Raw genomic sequence first — 22,379 nt, forward strand, 5'->3', positions numbered from 1 at the left:
TTCATTCCATTATGATCAGATAAGGTGCATGGTATTATCTCTACTCCTTTATATTGTCTAAGAGTTGCCCTGTGACATAATATATGATCTATTTTTGAGAAGGATCCATGTGCTGCTGAGAAAAAAGTGTAACTGCTTGATGTTGGGTGATATATTCTATATATGTCAATTAAGTCTAGGTTATTAATTGTGTTATTGAGTTCTATAGTTTCCTTATTCAACTTTTGTTTGGAAGATCGGTCCAGTGGTGAGAGGGGTGTCTTGAAGTCTCCCATGATTATTGTATGGTTGTCTATTAGACTCTTGAACTTGAGAAGAGTTTGTTTTATGAACATAGCTGCACCATTGTTTGGGGCATATATATTTATGATTGTTATGTCTTGTTGGTGTATGGTTCCCTTAAGCAGTATGTAGTGTCCTTCTTTATCCCTTTTGATTAACTTTGGCTTGAAATCTATTTTATTTGATATGAGTATGGACACTCCTGCTTGTTTCTGTAGTCCATATGAGTGATATGATTTTTCCCAACCTTTCACCTTCAGCCTATGTATGTCTTTTCCTATCAAATGCGTCTCCTGTAGGCAGCATATTGTTGGGTCTTGTTTTGTGATCCATTTTACTAGCCTGTATCTTTTAATTGGTGAGTTTAAGCCATTAACATTTAGGGTTATTATTGAGATATGGGTTGTTCTTCCAGCCATATTTGTTTATTTCTGTTACTAAACATGGTTTGTTTTCCTCTTTGATTCTTTTTCCCCCCTTTACTGTCCTAACTCCCACTGTTGGTTTTCATTGTTATTTTCCATTTCCTCTTCTTGTAATGTTTTGCCGAGGATGTTTTGAAGAGATGGTTTTCTAGCTGCAAATTCTTTTAACTTTTGTTTATCATGGAAGGTTTTAATTTCATCTTCCATCCTGAAGCTTAATTTCGCTGGATACACAATTCTTGGTTGGAACCCATTTTCTTTCAGTGTTTGAAATATGTTATTCCAGGATCTTCTAGCTTTCAGAGTCTGTGTTGAAAGATCAGCTGTTATCCTGATTGGCTTACCCCTAAATGTAATCTGCTTTCCTTTCTCTTGTAGCTTTTAAAATTCTCTCTTTATTCTGTATGTTGGGCGTCTTCATTATAATGTGTCTAGGTGTGGATCTCTTATGATTTTGCACATTCGGCCTCCTGTAGGCTTCTAGGATTTGGGATTCTGTCTCATTCTTCAGGTCTGGGAAGTTTTCTCGTATTATTTCATTGAATAGACTGCTCATTCCTTTGGTTTGGAGTTCTGTACCTTCCTGTATCCCAATGACTCTTAAGTTTGGTCTCTTGATGTTATCCCATATTTCTTGGATGTTCTGCTCATGGTTTCTTAACAGTCTTGCTGAGCTGTCTATGTTCTTTTCAAGTTGAAATACTTTGTCTTCATTGTCTGATGTTCTATCTTCTAAGTGTTCTACTCTGCTGGTAGTATTCTCCATTGAGTTTTTAAGTTGGTTTATTGCTTCCTGCATTTCTAGGATTTCTGTTTGTTTGTTTTTTATAACCTCTCCCTGTATAGTTGATCCTTTGCTTCCTGGATTTGTTTGTGTAATTCATTGTCGAAGTGATCTTTCATTGTCTGATTTTGCTGTCTAATGTCTTCCTTGATACTCCAGATCATCTGAAGCATGTATATCCTGAATTCTTTATCTGATATTCCATCTGCTGCAGCTGTTACCTCTTCTAAAATTGAGTTGACCTGCATTGCTTGTGGTCCTTTCTTTCCTTGTCTTTTCATACTGCTTGCGTTTCTTTCTGCTTGGTGAAACTGTTGTGTTTTTGAAATGTTTTTTTCCCCTATATATTTATATTTCTCTTGTATAGTTGAAAAGTCTCCCTTGCAGGGTCGGGCGGCGGTATGCCTACCTTGCAGGCGCGGGCGGCGGCTCTGCTCTGCCCCTACTCCAATTGGGGTTACGAGTGTACCACGCCGGCAGGCCACCGGGCCTGATCCGCCAGTCGGTTGCAGGTCTGCCTACCCTGCAGGCGCAGGCGGCGGCTCTGCTCTGCCCCCCCTCCAATTGGTGTGACTTGTCTACCACACCCGCGGACCGCTGGGCCTGTTCCGGGCGCGGGCAAAGGCTCCGTTCTTTTCCTACTCCAATTGGGGTGACGTGCCTACCAGACCGGCTGGCCAGTGGGCCTGTTCCACTGGTCGGTCGCAGGTCTGCCTACCTTGCGGGCACGGGCAGCGGCTCTGCTCTGCCCCTACTCCAAATGTGGTGACGTGTCTGTCGCACCGGCAGGCCACTGGGCCTGTCCCGCTGGTCGGTCGCAGGTCTGCCCACCTTTCGGGCACAGGTGGCGGCTCTGCTCTGCCCCTACTCCAATTGGGGTGTCGTGACTACCACGCCGGCAGGTCGCTGGGCCTGTTCCTGGCACGGGCAGCGACTCTGCTCTGCCCCTACTCCAATTGGGGTGACGTGTGTACCACGCCGGCAGGCTGCTGAGCCTGATCTGCCGGTCTGTCGCAGGTCTGCCAACCTTGCAGGCACGGGCGGCGGCTCTGCCCTACCCCTCCTACCACGCCCGCGGACCGCTGGGCCTGATCTGCAGGTTGGTCGCAGGTCTGCTCACCCTGCGGGCATGGGTGGCGGTTCCGCTCCGCCCCCACTCCAATTGGGGTCACGTGACCACCGGCGGGGCCTGATCCGGGCGCGGGCGAAGACTCTGCTCTGCCCCTACTCCAGTTGGGGTGACGTGTGTACCATGCTGGCAGGCCGCTGGGCCTGACCCACCAGTCTGTCGCAGGTCTGCTTACCTTGCAGGCACGGGCGGCGGCTCTGCCCTGCCCCTCCTACCACGCCCGTGTACCACTGGGTCGCAGGTCTGCCCACCTTGCGGGCGCGGGTGGCGGCTCCGCTCCGCCCCCTCTCCAATTGGGGTCACGCGACCACCACGCCGGCGAGCCGCTGGGCCTGCTCCGGGCGCGGGCGGCGGCCCGGCTCCTCCCCTCTGGCTCGATGACAAATCGAGAGAGACTCGGGTGTCTGTGCCTCACCCTCCCTACCAGGAGACCAACTGTTTCTGTCGCCGCTGGTATTGATGAAGTTCTCTCCTCCGCCGCTTTCTGATGACATCAGATCTCTGCCATGTTGGTATCCTATGCGAATGGCAGTATTTTGTTCCCTTTGCCGGGTAACCAAAGCAACGGGTGAGTCCTGACCGGCCCTCAGCAGGACCCGGACCGAGAAGCAGTTTCCGCGGGCTCCTTAGCCCTGGGCCAGAGCAGTTCCGGGAGCCGGAACTCGGCCGCCTCATTTAAAAATTAATGTTTCCCAAAATGATATGGCAATGGTGTCTGTCAACAGCTGGAAGAGATACCATGTAAATATCCAGTAGGAGTTTCCACCTTCTCTTAAAATTAAGAAACTATATATAATTGAAAATTTGTCAGATATAACAATGAAACCAAAGCCTTTGTTATCATGATAGAATGCAAAATCTAGCAAACCCATTATTGACATTGGCATCCAGAAAAAATTAGATCACTCTTCTTCCTAAAACTTGAGGCCATTTTGACCTGATTTAATTACAGATTAGTAGTGACTCTTGCTAGAGCATGAGGATTTCATAAAAGCAGAGCAGAGATTACCAGATGATGCTTCCAGTCATCCTGATTTAAGTTGGTCTGGAATAGGGGACCGAAGATCAATGCTGTTTCTAACAAGTGAGTCTGATGTAGACAATCCACGCACCAGACTTAGACAAACATTGATAAGTAGCAGTTTTGAAAACAGTCTCAAATATCAGTCCGTAGCATGTTTCTTTTAGATTCTCTGTATAAATTGCAATTCATATTTTCCCAAGGCATGTTCGAAATAGATTCTAAAAGTCAAGTATACAATAGATCAGCAATCAGAACATTTACTCTGCCCAAACTCTTCCAGAAAAATGAAGGTGCCACTGTTTTATCTATGGTAAAAGTAAATCAAGATTTATCTGCAGGACCAGAATATGACGTGCTATCCACTAAGTGTATATGATAAAGATCCAGCCAATTCTAGAATCCAGGCACCTAACTTCATTCATCCTAGCTTGCTAAATCCCTCCCATGCATGGGCACCACTGAAGTGACTTACTGTGTGTCAGTAAAATTCAGTGGGTAAGAAAAGCAACTTTGACAGTGGCATTAAAGATTAATAGTAGAAGCAACCTTTGATGTGAGTAGATCAAAGGTGATGAAGTTGCAAATGGTTTAAGTAAGAGATGAGTGAACCTTGCCAAAGGCAAAGAAAATATTGGCATGATCTTTAAAGGATGCCCCATTTATTTTAGGTTATATAGTACATAGGGAAACTTCTTTAGCCATCAATTAAAAAAATATTATCGCTTCCACTCAGCAGTGGTACTCAAACTTAATTGGTGTGTGTGTATGTGGGGAGGGTCATAAACCCTACTGAGCAATACCTTCATTTCCTTCTTTATCTGTTGCCAAACAAAATATGACTATATTTTCGGCTATCAAACTTCAGTATCTTTAACTCTAGGATAAGAAAGTTAGAGTAAATAGACACTAAAGCACATTAAGTTTTTTATGTTTGGTATTCTGACCTTATATGACCTTGAACGGACTACTTTATCTCAGTCTTAGTTTCCTTATGTGTAGCATACAAAAATTACAAGAGGTGTTGTTGTCTGTAGTCTTTTTAATTGTAGTGTGATTAAGAATGAAGAAAGAGGTACAATGCTGTGGGTGAAGCTAAAAGCTGTTGGCAAAACTTGAGAAGGGCGAGGAAAAAAATGTTTGCATTTACTTATTGTGTTGATATTTTCTCTTCCTTTCTTGTCCATTAACAGTGTCCTTGAGTCACTTCAGATGCAAGGTCCTGGGATCTAGTCTTTTTCTGAGTGGACTGAAAGCAGGGATTGTATAACTGGTGTGGTACCAAGGTTCTCACATAAACTTAATACATCTTTTTCTTCTGCTAGATAGAAGCCTCTATAAGCGCTTTCGTACTCTGCTTTTTTTGATATCCTGTCCACACTTCACCCTGAAAGCAGATTCATGTCACTGTGCTTAAGTGTAATCAAACAATTGAGCTTTAGTCTTCTAGGATTTCCAAGATGAGCAATCTTCACATGATTACTCTAGAAGCCATTCTATCATCTTGATGGCTTTCTGTTTGGTGGGAGTTTGTGAAGACCTGAGATCTAGACTCCCTGGGTCATCCCATTGTGTCCATGTCTGGCTATTCATTCCATCACAAATCAAGCAGAATTAAAGCAACACTAGTTGGGAAAAGCAGATGAAATATCTGTGTTGATATGAACAATAAAGTTTAATAATTTAGTAGGAGACTTTGGGATAACAGGGAACTGAAGGTAAAACAGTGACAATTTAAAATGCTCTAAAACTGGATGGAAATCAAATGGAAATGAGTTTAGAAGTAGACCTGTTTGTACCTGTAAGTCTCAAACTGCAAATGAGTGCTTTATGATTCTGGCAGTCAGGAGCATAAGAAATGCATAGGGATTTCACATAAACCTGGGTAATTTTGTTTAATGAAAGATTTCCTTCTCATGCAAGATATATAACTCCAAGAAAAAACAATGCTTAGTGTTATTAGTGTGCAGGAATAATTTCATCTGGGTCGATAAAGCATATAATTAAGTCTTGGCATTGAGGCTATAAAGAAAGAAAACAAGACTATATATTTTAAATATGGTTTACGTGTTTTGTTATCAGTTAAAAACATGTTTTTGGAGGTAAGAGAAATATGATTAGGCAGTAAGAGAAAAGTAGCAGTCTCTGGAAGGCTAAAGCAAGAAGGTGATTCCTCTGATGTCAAGAATGTCCCCCAGATTGCCTTGAAGTAATAAAGGGAACTTAGAGAAATTCTCTCCCTCAATCCTGTCTAAATGTAGAGTAGGATAAATGTTCTCCCTTTTCCTCACTGATAAACTGTCCTTATCAACCTTTGCAAGGATCTAAGATCCCCTGAGCGTCTAAAATTTTGTTTGCCTCTTAAAGCAGTGACAGAGTTCCTTTTCTCTAACCTAGGAAGTTCTAGGGCTAAGATTTCTTTATCTCAGAAATATGAGGAGGTAAACCACCAACTCAGGGTCAGAGGAGGTTATAAAACACATCATATATGGGGCTATGTAGTTCATTATTTAACATTAATTTATCTTGTCATATTTTAATTATACTTAAAGTTTATTTCTTTGTAAATGTTCAGGTTCAGCTATTATCCCATTTTATTTCCTTTGTATCCATGCTGTGCTGATTTTTCAAATTTTTAGCATCAATAAACATTGTTGCTAGGACCTTTCATCATTGTTGCTTTCTAAAGCCATCTGATTATTCACATGGCAGCCATTACCTACACATGCAGGCACACATGTACACACACACACACACACACACACACACACATCCTCTTCAGAGATATTATAGATTTACCTTACCTCAAGGGTCACTTCCCTCTGCTCTCCTAGACTTTAACTATACAGCCCTTGAGGTTAACTATACAACCTCTTGAGGTTAATTCTCCTTCATGTACTCTGAGTCACATTCCCTTCTATTTCAACAGAAGAATTTCTTCTTTACTTATTCATCTCCTTTATAAAATTTTGTTCTTTTTCATTTTAAGATTTTACCCCAAAGTTTTTTTTCCATGCCTGTGTGTTCTCTTCTCTCTCTTTGAGTAATCTTGTTTACTTCATAATTTTAGCAGTTTCATGAATTCCTCCTGGAATTCTTTCTACAGAAACAGTCCAGAATGCTTTTGAAACTTCAGACTTGCCTACCTAATTACCTTTTGGATAGCTCCACTCGATTCCTTCAATTCTTTTTCCTTACCAACTAGTCACCTGTTCTTCCAATTTTATTTAATAATTCTTTCCAAAATGTTTCCCTTCGCTTCCATTAAACTTCTGCTACTGCCGTGTCATATAAAACATAAATGTACCCAAGTACTCCCATATTTAATGGTCCCTATCAAGTTTGGTTAAAATGAAACCTCCTTGACATGACACAAGTTTCTTCAAGATTTTACCCTTGAGTTTCTCTCCCCAGTCTTTCATTTCCCAAAGTATGTTCAGAAGAATACTTATTTTGTGGAAAGTTTTGCAAGATAAAGTTGGGAATAGGTAAGAGTGGAGGACCTCAACACATTCAAATACACTTGAGAAACAATACTCTAGTACTAGCTCTTTGAGAAGTAGTTCTTGTATTGATCCCTGGACCAGCCACACAGGCATTAATTGAAAGGTAGATTATACATGCAGATTCTCAGACTTCATGGTAGATCTGGATCAAGAACTTTGAGAGTGGGGTGGGGACTAGCAATTTATGTTAACAGGCTTTCCAAGAAATGATTATACAAAGCAAAGTTTGACAAAGATGGTCTTACAGAATTACAATGTATGATAGATTATTGAAGGATTCAAGAAGTCTTGGAATAACTAACTTTGTTTAAACAAATGTTTTCTTAAGTTATTTGAGCATGGGTTATGTGTGTGTTCGGTGTGTGAGTGAGTGTGTGTGTGTGTGTGTGTGTGTGTTAATGAGGAAGAGAGAGAAAAATACTAGCATCCAATAAAACTAAAGTTAGAGAAACACACTTTGTCAAAAGCTGTTTTTATCCTTCTTACTAGTAATTCTTCAAATACACACCTGACATGTGTTTTTGCATTTAAATTATGCATTTTGCATTTCTTTCACCTTAACTATTTTCCAATCAACTCCCAAGAGGAAGTATTTCATGATTATATGCTTATTAAATAAATGGACAGAAATATTTCATACCAATTCTCACAGTCCCATTAAAGTGAAGACATCATCTGTTACTAAAATACTTTTTTTTACCTATCATGTTCTCTATATTGGTCTTCTCTTGATGGGATAAGCTTGTATTTTCATATTTGGCATCATGAAAGTGTAGGGTACATCTTATCGGCTTGTCTGCATATACTTTTCAGTAGTGAAATATCCTTTGGAAACAATCATTAGATGCTTTTTTCAGCCAATTCTAGAGCCTATCAACATTCTGCTTCAAAAAATTCTCTCCCCATTGCACCCTCACAGACTTTCTTTCAAATCTCTTATTATAAGAATTCTTCAACAAAATAATTTTAGCCACTATTACAATAATCACTTTAACTTCAATTGATCTAATAAGCTATATTCTGTGAACATGTTATAAACTTTTGTTGTAATTAAAGTGTCTATTATGGTTATGTATTCTCATTATGATAAATATTAATACAGAGGAATTTCAGTAAATATGAATACTTATTAACTTTCCTAAATTTTCTTATCATCTATTACCTTAATTTTTCCAATGATAAGGCAAAATATTTAGTAGGCTTCTAGGCTATATCAATAAGTTACTTTGAAAATTTAAGTCTTAATAAACTCGGTAAATTTTATAATACACCTGATTGTATCTCATATTCTTAAACATGCAGTCTATTAAAATGGAGAAAGCCTGATTTATGCTGCTGCAGTGTGCTGTGTATAAAATTAATGATTCAGCATCCAGTTTGGTTTATTCTGATGTAATATGTATGGAATTTGATGCAAAAAATTGCACCATTATTAATCCTCTGGTGTCATAGAAATACAATATGTGACACCTAAGGGAATTCAGAATTAATGCATACTCAATTACTCTGTCTCTACATTTTCCATATCAGTCTTTGCAGTTGATGATAAGTAGTGTGATGTTAGACATATCATCTATAATAATTTCCTTTTATTTAATCACACTACTTAAAATATGTAAGACATGTTGTTTAGCCATGTACACATCATGGTGATTAATGATGGTCTCCTAATATAGCCCACTGTGGCCATCAGAACTAATTTTATTTACAGCCTTCACAACTCACCAGGTTGTTCAAATTTCTAAATGCACCAAAGAGAGAGAGAGAGAGATTGTGTTTAATAAAATGAGTCAATAATTACATTATTGTGGCAATACTAAAGTTCTGTTCACAAAACAAAAATAAATTTCAATTAAAAAATCTAACTTAAAAATCAGACAAGCCGGATATTTGTAAGCCTGCCTTGTTCTTCCTAAGGATCCACTGACAGGATTTGATATACCTCAGGTATTGAAGGAGAAAGTCTGCCAACAAGGAGTTTCAAATGGTTCTCAGGGACCAGATATATATATATATATATATATATATATATATATATATATATATATATATATATATAGAGAGAGAGAGAGAGAGAGAGAGAGAGAGAGAGAGATATTCTTTAGATTCTGAAGATTGCTTATAGTTTGTTCTGGCTATTTGAAGTAATTTATGTGAATCACTAATTTTTTGACCATTTAGCTCTACAAGTTTTAACATCCTTTACGTTTTCAACATAAAGTTAAATAGATAGCTTTTGGAACTACCCTAAGATAATATGTATCCCTAAAGTCTGTGTGTACAGGTCTCTAGTAATAAGTGAATGAACTATGGGGCCATATTTTAGCTCAACTGAGAACAATAATAGGGTGACAGGTTATCCATGTATATGTCTTGGCTGACATTGGAAGATATACATATACAACCATTCAGCACAGGTGGCTGATTTAATCATGGCAAAAGAAATAGCAATTAAATATGACAATAGATTGGGCCATGTAAAACTGAATATACCATTTTCATCAGAGTTTTTGTGTTTCCTGAGCCACAAATTGAAGTTTTCAGATATCCTAGACCTATAATCTTGTAGATGATTTAGCAAAAATAGTCATATAAGCCATATGTTCCACACTTATTTGCATACTTGAGTGGAAATTACCTCTGCCTATATTTTTTCACCTAATTTTAAAAGTATATATGAAGAAATTGCTGTATGAATACCCACCAAAATAAATAACCAGAATAACTTATCTATATGTTGAAAAGAAGTATATAGGTTGAAGTAAATTCAGATCATTCCAGGCCACACTCTCCTTTTAAGAGGTGAGGGTTAAAAAAATTCAGAAAGTGTAGTAAATTGAGCATTCAAAGATTATTTAAATAAACAGGAAAAGAGAAGATGATAGATTTACAAAATTTTAGTTAATTGAATAAATTTGTGGGCATACAGGAGAAATTCCAGACAGTTTATATAACACTGTAAAATTTCACAGTATGATTTTGTAATGAGGCAGTTTTGAATTCTGCACACTTTGTGACTTTGGCTAAAACATTTACACATAAGTTACACATACACACACACACACACAAACACACACATTCATAAACACACCCATCTTTACATACACGAAGCTCAATCTCTATTTGTGAAAGAAGCCACACTGAGAGGATAATTTCTGCAATACTCTGTAGGCATAAATTGCAGTAGAAGGAAAAGAAACATTTATTCTATATCCAAATAAAAGAGCACTGTAAGGTAAAACAAAACAAAGGAATGATTAGAAATACAGGCGTTGCCTCTCTGAATTTATCCTGTGGAATGCCATTCAAGGAAGAAAGGAAACATGAGTTTAACAGCTTTGTCTCAGATGATTTAAGAGTTTCTCATAACATTTTTATCTGATCCTCCTATTTGACGGTGACATCTAAAATCATCCCATTTAACCTTTTCTTTTGCATGTTGTGTACCTTGTGAGCAGAATAAGAAACAGGACATTCCTCGGGAAGATCAGGGACCCACCACCAAGAATTTGGATTTTTGGCCCCAACTGATTACATTGATGGTCACCATCATTGATGAGGATAAAACCGCCTACACACCAGTGCTAAATCAGTAAGTATTCTGTTTTTAGAAATGAATGGGTTTCATTCCACTAAAGTTAAAAAATGTACATTTTATGCACAGCCTGTATTATGATGCCAGTAAAAAACTTTTCTTAAATTAAGCTTCAAAAAACAGTATTTTTCTATTTTTATCAGTAAATATCAATTCAGCAATACTATGAATTTTTCAGTTTCAACCTTGTCGAGTATGGTTGTTTGGACATGGAGACATATTTCTCAAGACTTTATTTTTATTTCATCTAGAAAAGTTCCCTCTTTCCTGTGGTTCTTTTCATAACCATTCCATTATTTCCAAAGATAAAAAGTACTCTGCTTCCCCAAATAAAAAAAAAAATGTTATAGTGCTAGTATTAAACATATTCCACTGTGGCTTTTAATAATAAAGACCTTGGCCAAAAAAAATGCCTCCAAAGTAGTTATGCATGTTGGATTTAATAAAGTTAATGCAATATTTAGTAGAACAAGTCCGCTTTTGCAACCTATGACCTGTGGTTCTATTCCTCAAGATAGGGTAGATAGGTTAAATTCATGACTATTCTATAAGTTTAAAATAATCATATTCTCAAAATGCCACTATCTATGAGACCTTTGGCAAATTCTCTAATTTTCCTGGGTCTCGGTTTTCTTCTATGTGAAATAAAGACATACTACTAGATAATTTCCAAGATCCAATTTCATTTAATGTTACACATATTGAAGGTGAAAAGTAACAGACTACAAACCAGGAACTCACAGTTGTGTTAACTGGAGTAGTTAGTTGGTAAGACATGAAATGATGTGGGCAGCTAGGACAGTAGAAGTAGGCAAACTATGAAGTAGAACAATGAAGTAGCTCAACAGAGAACCAGTTTTATAGAGTTAAAAGTTTTGATGGATTAAATTAAAATTCCAATTGCAGGAGGAATAAAGTATCCCAATTTTCACCCTTTCTGCCTCTCAATCATCCATTATCTCCTGCCTCAGTTTCCTCCTAATTGTGGAGGATATGTCCTATCTTATGTCTGCAACCACTACAGCTTCCCATTTATCTTTTCACTTTTTTACCACTTTTCTCCAGACCTAATCCTTGTACCCACGTTTGCTTCCTGCTAGTCACAATGTCTCCTGACCACCACCTGTAGAAACCTCACTATTTTATTCTCCTTTGTTAGGACTAGGTGACCTCTCTTAATTCAAGGCATGTCCTTTTCACATCATGGGTCCTGGGAAGTATTTTGTCTGCTTGATATCTGCCAGTTTCTTGGAATAGATTTACTTTCTCATTCATTCTTTGGATCTTTCTTGAGGACAGAGTAACCGGTTTTTCTAAAGATTGGGAGACCAATAATGTAAAAACAAACATTTTCTGAGAAATACAATTTAAGTTACTTGATTATATTTGATTCGATCATAATATAAAAGTTATATAACATAAAACATATAAAAGTGATATGATTGTATTTGTTCAGATTTTAAGGATATTCTAAAGCTTTTTTGCGTAACTGAGATCATTCAATTTTGTTTCTTACTCATTTTAATTAATGCCTTACAGTGAACTCAAGTGGATATTGAGATGTGGTCTTGGTGGCCAATATAGCATTTGTATAATTTGATGAAATTTTTGTTCACATCTGCTTTAATTACATAATGCATCGTCACATCAAGTTTCATTACTCATCCCATTGGCTACTTGGGCTGTGTTTCACAGAGTAAGAAATACAGACCACAGGTCTGGATCACAGGAGCTACAAGTTGACTTTGCAGATTCTGAGCCCTCTCCTAAATTTGGAGTCAGAAAATCTGCAATAGCACTGAAGTCTGCAATATTTATGAAAAGTCTCTCATGTGCCCTGTGTGTACTAATAGATGAGGCCCAAACCAATTTGTGAAAGATATGTCAAGCTAAAACAGGTTTGGGTTTTATTTTGGAAGACATGGCTAGTAAATGATTAAAAAATACAGGACATTTTAAAATCTCCTTCTGTGTAATCTAGGATTATTGATATAAATAATTTATTGAGTGAATTTTTTATTGCTTTTATGACTGAGAAATAATTGAAAGCTTTTGTTAGTTTATATTATATAATGTTTATAGTAATTGTAGAATGTAAACATGAAGAAAAGGATTTCTTCTATTTTGATCACTATATATATTCAGGCATATATACTTATTGAATGAATGAATAAAGTAAATCCTTGTGTGTGAGTCAATATCTATTTTCTCTGTTTTTGCTTTATTGATTGATTAATTGATTCATTATTTAAGCAACATTCTCTCAATTTTAAACTTTTTTTATGAGGTTGCTTTCTAGAGGCTTATACAAATTTCACTGACACTGAAAAATATTAGTCAGAATATTTCAGAATTAGATATAGGTTTTCTCTCTCTAACTGGTTTATCAAGCTACTATTAAATATAATAAAACTGCACATTTTAAAGCATGTAATTTGATTAGTTTTGATATACGCATTTAGCCACAAAACCATAGTCCCTATTGAGATAATGAAGAAATATCTCTCTTTAGTAAGTTCCCATGTGCCAGTGGAGGGGCTGGGTAGTAGGGCACTACCCAGCCCCTCCACTGTCCCCAGGCAGTCACTCATTTGCTTTCTGATGCTATAAATTAGTTTGGAAATGTTATTATTACATGCACTCTCAGATCTGTCTTCTTTACTTCAATTTAACTATTTCAAGACTCATTCATGTTGTTTTGAGTTTTTCTTTTTGAGTAATATTCTATTGTATGACTATACCACAATATATTTATCTATTCATCTGTTAATCATTGTTTGGATTTTTTTTAAGATGAAGTTGTTGTGGATATTTGTTTATTGTCTTCTATAAACATATTTCATTTCTGTTTGATCATTTTCCAAAGTGACTGTACCTTTCTAATACTTGGGACTATTAGTCTTCTAATTTTACCCTTTTAAAAAATTTTATAGCAGTATTTCAAATTTCTTGAATCCTAATGTAGTAGACCTTCTTTTCATGTATTTATTTGCAATTCATATTTTTGATGGTTTGTGTTCACATCATTTTCCCATTTCCAAATTGGAGTGTTTCCTTGTTATTGTATTGTTTTACTGATTTATGTATTCTAGATGAAGGTCTGTTATCAGACAAAAATTTTATAATATATTGTCCTAGTTTGTAACTTTCTTTGTCATTTTTAATTAGTATCTTTTAGTATCTTTTAAAGAGCAAAGGTTTTGTGTGTTTTTTTTTTAATTCTGATTTGAGTAATCAAATTTATTGACCAGATTATTTTATCGTTCAGGCTTTTCATATGCTATTTAAGAAATTCTTGCAACACCCAGGATCAACTTGCAACATCACGGTTTTATTCTAGATATCTCACATTGAGATCTATCATTCATTTCCAGTTAACTTATTTATACATGTGTGACAAGAGATTTTAAGGTTCATTGGTTTGCTTGTATATATTTATCTAAAATTTTCAGCTCCACTTGTTGTAAAATTATCCTTTCTTAATTGAATTGTTTTGGCACCTTTGTCAAAAAGCAATTGACTATATACATAAGCGTCTAATTCTGTTCTTTCTATTCTGTTCTGTGTGTGTGTGTGTTTGTGTGTGTGTGTCTATATATATATATATATATATATATATATATATAATCATTACATTAGTACCACTCTTCTTGGTAAAGGTGGTTTTATGACATATTCTCAAATATCATAAGCTTGTCAACTTTGTATTTTAAAAAGCTGTTTCATTAATCTAGTTCCTTTGCAGTTCCACTTAAATTTTGAATTTGTGAATTTCTGAAAGAAAAATGCCTGTTGAACTTTTGATTGTAATTATGTTGAATATATGAATCAATTTGGGGAAAACTGAAACCATAAACAGATCAGTTCTTATGGTCTATAAGCAGAGTATATATCTCCATTCATTAAGGTCTTTCATTTCTCAAGGCAAAGTTTGTCATTCTTAGTGAATAGGTTTTGCAAATTTTTTTTCCAAATCTTTTAAAATATATCTTGATTGCTATTGAAAATTATATATTTTCCTTCAATTCTCTTTGTTGGTAAAATACAGTTATTTTATGTATTCCTCTAAATTTAGAAAGGCCATTGTCAGCCTTTCTAAATTTACTTCTATTTTTGTAGATTTCTAATGATCTTGTCAACAATAAAGATAGCCCAACTCATTTCTTTCCAATATGGATGTCATTTGTTATTTTTCTTGCCTTATTTCTCTAGTACAATAATATCTCTAGTACGGTATTGACTAAAACTAGTAAGAGCAGATAAAATATCCTTGTTGTAATTCCAATCTTATGGGGAAAGCTTGGAATCTTTCACCAATATATATGATGTTAACTGAGGGATTTTTACAGATATTCTTTATGAAATTGATGAAGTTTAGTCCTATTCCTATTATTCTGAGAGTTTTTATTATGAATAGCTATTTTATTTTCTCAAATATCATTTCTACTTATATTAGAATAATTATATAATTTTTTATTCAAGTCTACTAGCATGACGAATTGTACTTAACTGATTTTTAAATTTAAACTGAGCTTACGTTTCTGGGATGTATTTCCCATAATCTTGATATGTAATCCTTCTTATATATCAGATTCAATTTTTGCTTCTATTTTTATGAAGATATTAGTGTGTTTTTTTTTTTATATCCTCTGCCCCATGCTTGGTATCCAACCAAGTCCTCATACATGCTGGGCAAGTGCTCTACCCATAAGCTATACTCCCATCTTTGCTTATAATATCTTTTTATGATGTTTATATCAATATAATTATGGCTTCATATAATGAGTTGGAAAGTATTGTCTTTGTTTTGATTATTTTCCAGAAAAGTATTTATAAAATTGAAAATTTGTTTTTTGAGATTTTGTAGGATTTACCAGGAATGTCATCTGGGACTAAAGTTTTCTTTGTAGAGGTTTTTTAGACTAAAACTACAATTTCTTTATTAGATGTAGGGATAATCAGATTACTCATTTGTTCTTCATTAAGATTTTGCAATTTGTGTCTTTCAAATGATTATTTTCACTACATTTTAGTCTTCAAATTTCCTATCATATAATTGCTCATGACATTCTATTATTATCTTCTTCTTGTCTATAAAATCTGAAATGCTTTCCTCTGTCTCATCCTTAATATTGATATTTTATATCTTCTCTCTTTTTCTTGTTCAACTGTGTAGACATGGATTTTGTTGATATTTTTAGAAAAAACAGTTTTGGGTTTTATTAAATTTCTTAATTATTTTTGCTATTAGATTTATTTGTTTTCTTTATTACTGTCTTTGTTAGTGGAGATAACTATTAAGTAGTTACAGCAGAAACCCATTGAAAAACCATTGAAAAAATATGAGGGCCTTGTACATAACGATGGAGTATTTGGATCAAGTTTATGAAGTATTAAGAAGATAAATCAAGTAATATTTTTTTACTACATTGATGGGAATGTTAAGGAAGAAGGTAGAAAATAATGAAGTGCTTGCTATATTTATAGACATACATTTTTTAAGGTAATGAATACAGAAGGACATATCAATATAAGAAAATTATAGAGATTCAATTACCTATGTGATATTTAAGTGTTATATGCAGGAAGCAATTGTATACTTAGATATGAAATTGTTTTAGATTGATGTCAATTAAATATATAAGGGAAGTTTACTGTATATACCTAAAGAAATAATATTTCTTTGTATATACTCATAAAATTTTACTCTTATTTCATTTAAGATGTTATTATTTTTCCTTCGTTTTTATAATGCTTATCAAAATAAAAGCCAAAACATATTTCATCCCTTCTATTTGTAACACAACTACTTACAAAAAGTTATCCCTTTACTGTGATTGTATTATCTTTGGTTTTCTTTTAGCTTTCTTCAAAAGTATACATACACTGAAATTGCAGCTTATTTTTACTCTGCATTAAAAATATATATCATAGTATCCAATGTGTTGAGTAGAAAATGGACAAATTTTTAAAAATTTACCATTTCATTTGCAAAGAAGTATGCTGTTTTTATTTCATTGGGGTTATGGGAAAACCCATAAGATACATGATTCTCAAATTGTATATTTTAAAAGGTAATGTATTTCATTTGTTGTGGTGAGGGAGATTGGGTATAAATTACTTTGATCAGGGACTTTTATCTTGTTCTTTTTGTTCTGGAAATAATGTTCAAAGTAGTAAAGCTGTTGATTTCTTTTTTTGCCCTATGGCTTTTCTAAATTATTATTTCTTATTTATTTTTTATTGGTTGTTCAAAACATTACAAAGCTCTTGACATATCATATTTCATACATTAGATTCAAGTGGGTTATGAACTCCCATTTTTACCCCAAATACAGATTGCAGAATCACATCTGTTACACATCCACATTTTTACATAATGCCATATTAGTAACTGTTGTATTCTGCTACCTTTCCTAAATTATTTTTTATATTAAAGTGTTATAAAAGTGTTCATCATATTAAAAAGTACAGGGAAATGTACAATACAACATCATATATCAATCTCTTAAATTCAATAGTTACCAAATTTTCTCAACTTTTTCAAATATACTCGATTTTTGTTTTCTCTGAAATATTTAAACAAAACTCAAGGCACATTTTATTTAATTCCTTCATGCTTCAGAATTTATTTCTAAAAATCATAGCTAATTTTTTGGACGTCCCAATATCAGATCACAAGTGATAATAATAAAGTTGGTATTGGGTAATCCCTATTCCACAGTTAAATGCCCCATGGAACTATTTCCTAATTGGTAATCAAATGTCCCTGATTCTTGTTAAAAATGCCTTTTTATATTTGACTTGTTGCAATCAGGACTCAACTGAGGGAAAAGGATAGCCAAAAAAATTCAAACATTTGTGCCAAAAAGATTTTTTTGACATTACAGTATAAAAGAAAACATAACCAATTTTGAAAGTTTTGACTCATGTAAATTATAGCCATTTAAAAGTAGATCAATTGTTTCTCTGCAAATTACCCAAACAATACATCATATGAAAAGAACAAGAATTAAACTCTTTATGAAATTTCCAATTTTTCACTTCCCTAATTACACATCACAGAGGAACAAACAAGTTGATCCTGGATTTTTTTTTAAGGTTTTGATTTGCTTGCTAGAAAATTTTGATACAAGTAGATATATGTTACATACATCATCATCTTCATATAGGGAACTATGAAAATTGAATGGGATCAGGCATTGCACTAAGCATTTTCGTAGTTTACATAATTTAATTCTCATAACATCGGTACCATCATTTTCTCCTACTTTCAGATGCTGAATCTGAAGCACAGAGGTGATTAAATGACTTTCTTTCTCAAGACCACATATCTAGTAAGAGGCAGATTCAGAATCTAAACAACCCTTTGAATTAACAAAGATATTGATTATAAGGAAAATGATTCCAGGAGTAAGATGATGGACATCAATCCTTTAGTCCAACCCAAACATCTTCTGATGTTTTAATGATTAATCTGGATCTGGTTATGATTATTTGCAACACAACTACTTACAAAAAGTTAAATGGCACCAGTTTCAATAGAATGTAAACTAATAGAAAAAAAGTAAGAAATGTGTTATCACAGGAATAAATAACCAGTTATTTAGGCTGTCCTTGTCCATCTCCACCCCCTTTCCCATTTCTGGAAGGCATTTCTGTTGTTTTATACAATGTTAATCTCAGTAGTTAAACTAAATTCATCCCCAATTTTATTTTTCACATTAAAATTAAGTATGTGCTTGAAGATTCAAGTTCATTAAAATAATACCTTAAGTCATAAATGCAAATAAAGGGAAAACAAAAAGATAAAAGGGTGATTGGTTTTAAATAGCATTTGCAATTGACTGATTTTATAAAAAGAGAAAACCTAACTACAAAAGGAAAACTTGTCAATATAGGAAGTTATCAATTAGATGAGCTCACTTACCAATCTATAACCTGATTTTCAGCTTTAAATGCAGTGTTATGGTTTCAGTTTCTCTTTAATACACCTTTCACTTATAAGAGTAGTTTATAATAAATCAATAAAGTCCTGTTCAATAAAATTTGTCCTTCTCAGTTGTTCTGTTTATGATAATGACAGTTAGTTGCATTCATGTATGTCAAGTGTTCTTAAATGCAGAACATCCTAACAGAACCTTTGTAAAACAATAAGCTGAAAGAGCACAACAAACTAAATGTCTCCTGAGTTCTAGCTATCATAAAGTTTCCGTTGTGTAGCACAGAGGCATTAGCACAGAGCCATTGCTTACTCATTTATTACAATGAACATACTTCTTCAAAGACATCTTTGCACATCACAATAATACTTCACATTTAATGGATTCTAATTTTATCTGTTGTGACTAATGAATCAGAATGATCAAGTTTGGCAGCAGTAGATTATGTTTTCCTTATTTCACTAAGAGATTTGCAAGATAATAAATTGGTTTATTAAATTGTTGAATCTCATAAGACTCAAGGTTTAAAATATTTATACTTTGTATTAATTGCTGCAAATTAAAAACAGGAGATATTCTTATAATGGTAGAATGGATCAGTTATTTCATTAAACCGCCTCTTGATAAATTATAGGTTAAGTTAAGCTGACTGCATGAAGAATGAAGAAGTGGACTTTACATTAGAGAGTTTAATTTGTATATAGAAAATGTAACAAATTCAGATTAGTGTTGTACCGGAAAGGGGTTCAAGGAGGTCCCTAGGCAGAGGATATCTCTACCTGGACCTTGCAAGCTCTTAAGACAGAAAAGAATTTAAGAATGCACCAGGTTTTATCAGAGGAGCCCTATCAGAAAGTAAAAGGTGAAAATCTACATTCTCCAAGCAGAATACCAGCTATCTGAAGAGTGTGAAGTAATGTTTTGGTGATCACAGGCTTTTCTTTTAAAGAAAACTTGTAAGAAGGGGTGGACATAGGGAGATATGTGGGGATGGAATCAACCTGATGACACAAGATATTTTATTATGTTCAGCCGGTCTCTGGATTCTTAGGTCTATGTTGTCCTCTCTACCTGGTTCATAGGTAACATTGTGAATGTACCTATATTATAGGTTCTTAAAATAGCTTACCTTTAAAAAAAAGGAAAAAAGAACATTACATTACCTTTTGTTCAGCCTTTCTAAAAGTGAATGTGTTAGTGCATTGTGTAGGCTCATTAACAGAACAGAAAGCAATTTTCATAAGTGAGTGAATTTGTAGTCACATTAAGATAAACAGATTTCTCGAGTTTGGTAGTAATAGGCCTGGGAGAAATACTGGCCTTGTGAGAAAAACATGAGAAACTTCAACACAAGACTTTCAGATTAAAGTTTTAGTTTCCTCTTTCTTCTTTTTGTCTCATTTCTACCTATCTTTTATCCTTTCTTCTATCCTACTTCAATATGAGAAAGATAAACACATGAATATATATGCATACATTTTAATGGAATAGTAGTATTAATATACCATTTTATGTATACTTGTTAAACTTTTAAATATATATTATTCCTCTGAGTAGCAAACAGGAAATGGTTGCAGAAAGTTAATAGGTTTTTCAGTTCTTCTTCTATTACAGTTTGGAATTTATTTCTGATTAGTATATGAACTGCTAGTGTGTCAGTTAGGATTTCTTAAGCTATAAAACTAGTTTACTCCTGTGAGTACATAAATTTTTTTTTTCCTCTGCAATCAAGTTTATTGCTATTAATTCTATTAACATTTTTTTCCTGGTGACTAAAAACTAGAAAACACAAATATAAACTTCCATTCATTTTGTGTGATAATTATTTTTCCATTAGAAATCAATGGAATCTGAATAATACTTTCCTTTATATCTCACTTATAATTAGAATTTTATTATCAACAGCAGCAAAAATTTATTGAATGTTCATTATGTGGTAGTGAGTATACAAAATGTTTACCTATAAAAATCTCATTTAATTCAAATAACAGCATGTAAAACTAATAATAATAATAATAATAATAATACAATTATTATCATCCCATTTGCGGAAGAGATAATTAATATTTAAAAAGACTGCTAACTGCTCTATTGTGTAAATTAGGTAGGTAGGAGAGGGAAAATCAGATCTCTGTCTTCTGAACTTCATTGAGGTTTAGCCTCAGGCTCTTACTGCTGTGGATTATATAGAAGAAATAGCCGGAAATGTGTTAAATTATGGAAAATTATCCCCTAGCATAAATATGTAGATGGTGTAGACTTCTTAGCTACCCAAAGAAAAGGCAACAGTAAACAACAATGGAGGGTGTTGGAGGAAAACAACTTTGCTTTTAAAATCATGCTTTGGAACTGGGAATGAAGCATAAATTAAGCACATAAATTTTGGTGCCAAACTGAAGCCACATATTTACAAATCTATGAAGAAAATTCGAATACAGTGCAAAAAACACTATTATGAAAATATAATTTTTTTTGTCTCTTAAAAATTGGAAACTTAGGGCTGGGGCTATAGCTCAGTGGTGAAGTACTTGCCTTGAAAGTGTAAGGTACTGGGTTCAATCCTCAGCACCACATAAAAAATAAATAAATAAATAAATTTATTTTTAAAAAGTTAAAAAAAATATTGGAAACTTAAAGCCTAACTAGCAGTTTACTGGGTACTTGACAAAATATATATTGAGAGAAAAATAGGATGTCTTTCCTCTTCAAGCAACAATTTTCTTTTATTTTTGATCTGTTGTATTTTGTTCACAATTTTGATTTTTTTCTCCATTTTTTCCATAGATGGAATGGAGTAAAGGTATTATTTTGGAAACTTGGTTTTAAAAACCAACATATATTCATGTGTTTATTTGGAAAATCCAAAAGTCTTCCCTGCACATGCCATTTCTCAAATTGCTTCAACTTAAAATATTCAGCATTATAAAATATTTGTATTATAAAATTATAAAATTTGTAAATATTACCAGGTTATGCTCTGGCTTTTGGGGTTACTTAAACTATTTGGAGTGGAAACATATGTGTGTATATATTCTTATATCTATGAGTGTGCATATGTATGTATATAAAATAATACTTAAATTATATATGTAATATATATAAAATATACATATAAAATGTTGGTGGTGCAAGGACACTAGGGTGAAAGAAGTTCAGGGAAAGGAAAATATCTTTTCCTTCTAATTTTCTTAGTTCTTAGCCAAGGTCCCAATAACAAAAGACAGATTAACAAAAGAAAAGCATAAAGACTTATTTACTGTCAGTTTTATGAGTCATAGGAGCTTTTATAAGAACATGAAGAGCCAAGAATTGGTTAAATCTGAGTGATTTTGTGCTAGATTTGATGAAGAGTACAACTGAGAACAGCTGTTTCAGGAAAAAAAAAATACAGTAAGTATGAGATAAGTGTATTCACTGGGGAAAACAGGAAGACCTGTTCACTCAGATTCCTTTTGGACTCCCTGTGTCCTCAAAGATAAGGAGGCTCCTTTCCTCTGGGTATAGGGATGGCTCCTCTCACCTTTCATGTGAGGGAAGACCTGCAGACTTGCTTCAGGGGAAAATCCAAAAGTCTTCCCTGCACATGCCATTTCTCAAATTGCTTCAACTTAAAATATTCAGTATTTGAAGGTGTCATATTTTGGGGTAGAATATTCTGAGCCCTATCAAAAGAAATATTTTATAATTCTAGGGA

The 22,379-nt window shown here is 34.3% G+C and overlaps 1 protein-coding gene across 2 annotated transcripts in view; it reads left to right on the forward strand.

The window, feature by feature from the left end:
* Positions 1-22,379, forward strand: part of Unc13c (unc-13 homolog C) — a 562,417-nt gene that overhangs the window by 331,168 nt on the left and 208,870 nt on the right. For both annotated transcript variants that reach the window (XM_027925904.2, XM_071607322.1), the window contains one exon: positions 10,606-10,739. In XM_027925904.2, the coding sequence (XP_027781705.2) occupies positions 10,606-10,739 (134 nt within the window). The remainder of the gene's footprint in view (positions 1-10,605; positions 10,740-22,379) is intronic.

The sequence above is a fragment of the Marmota flaviventris genome, chromosome 2 (assembly GCF_047511675.1).
Source record: "Marmota flaviventris isolate mMarFla1 chromosome 2, mMarFla1.hap1, whole genome shotgun sequence".
In the NCBI taxonomy this organism is placed as follows: Eukaryota; Metazoa; Chordata; class Mammalia; order Rodentia; family Sciuridae; genus Marmota; species Marmota flaviventris.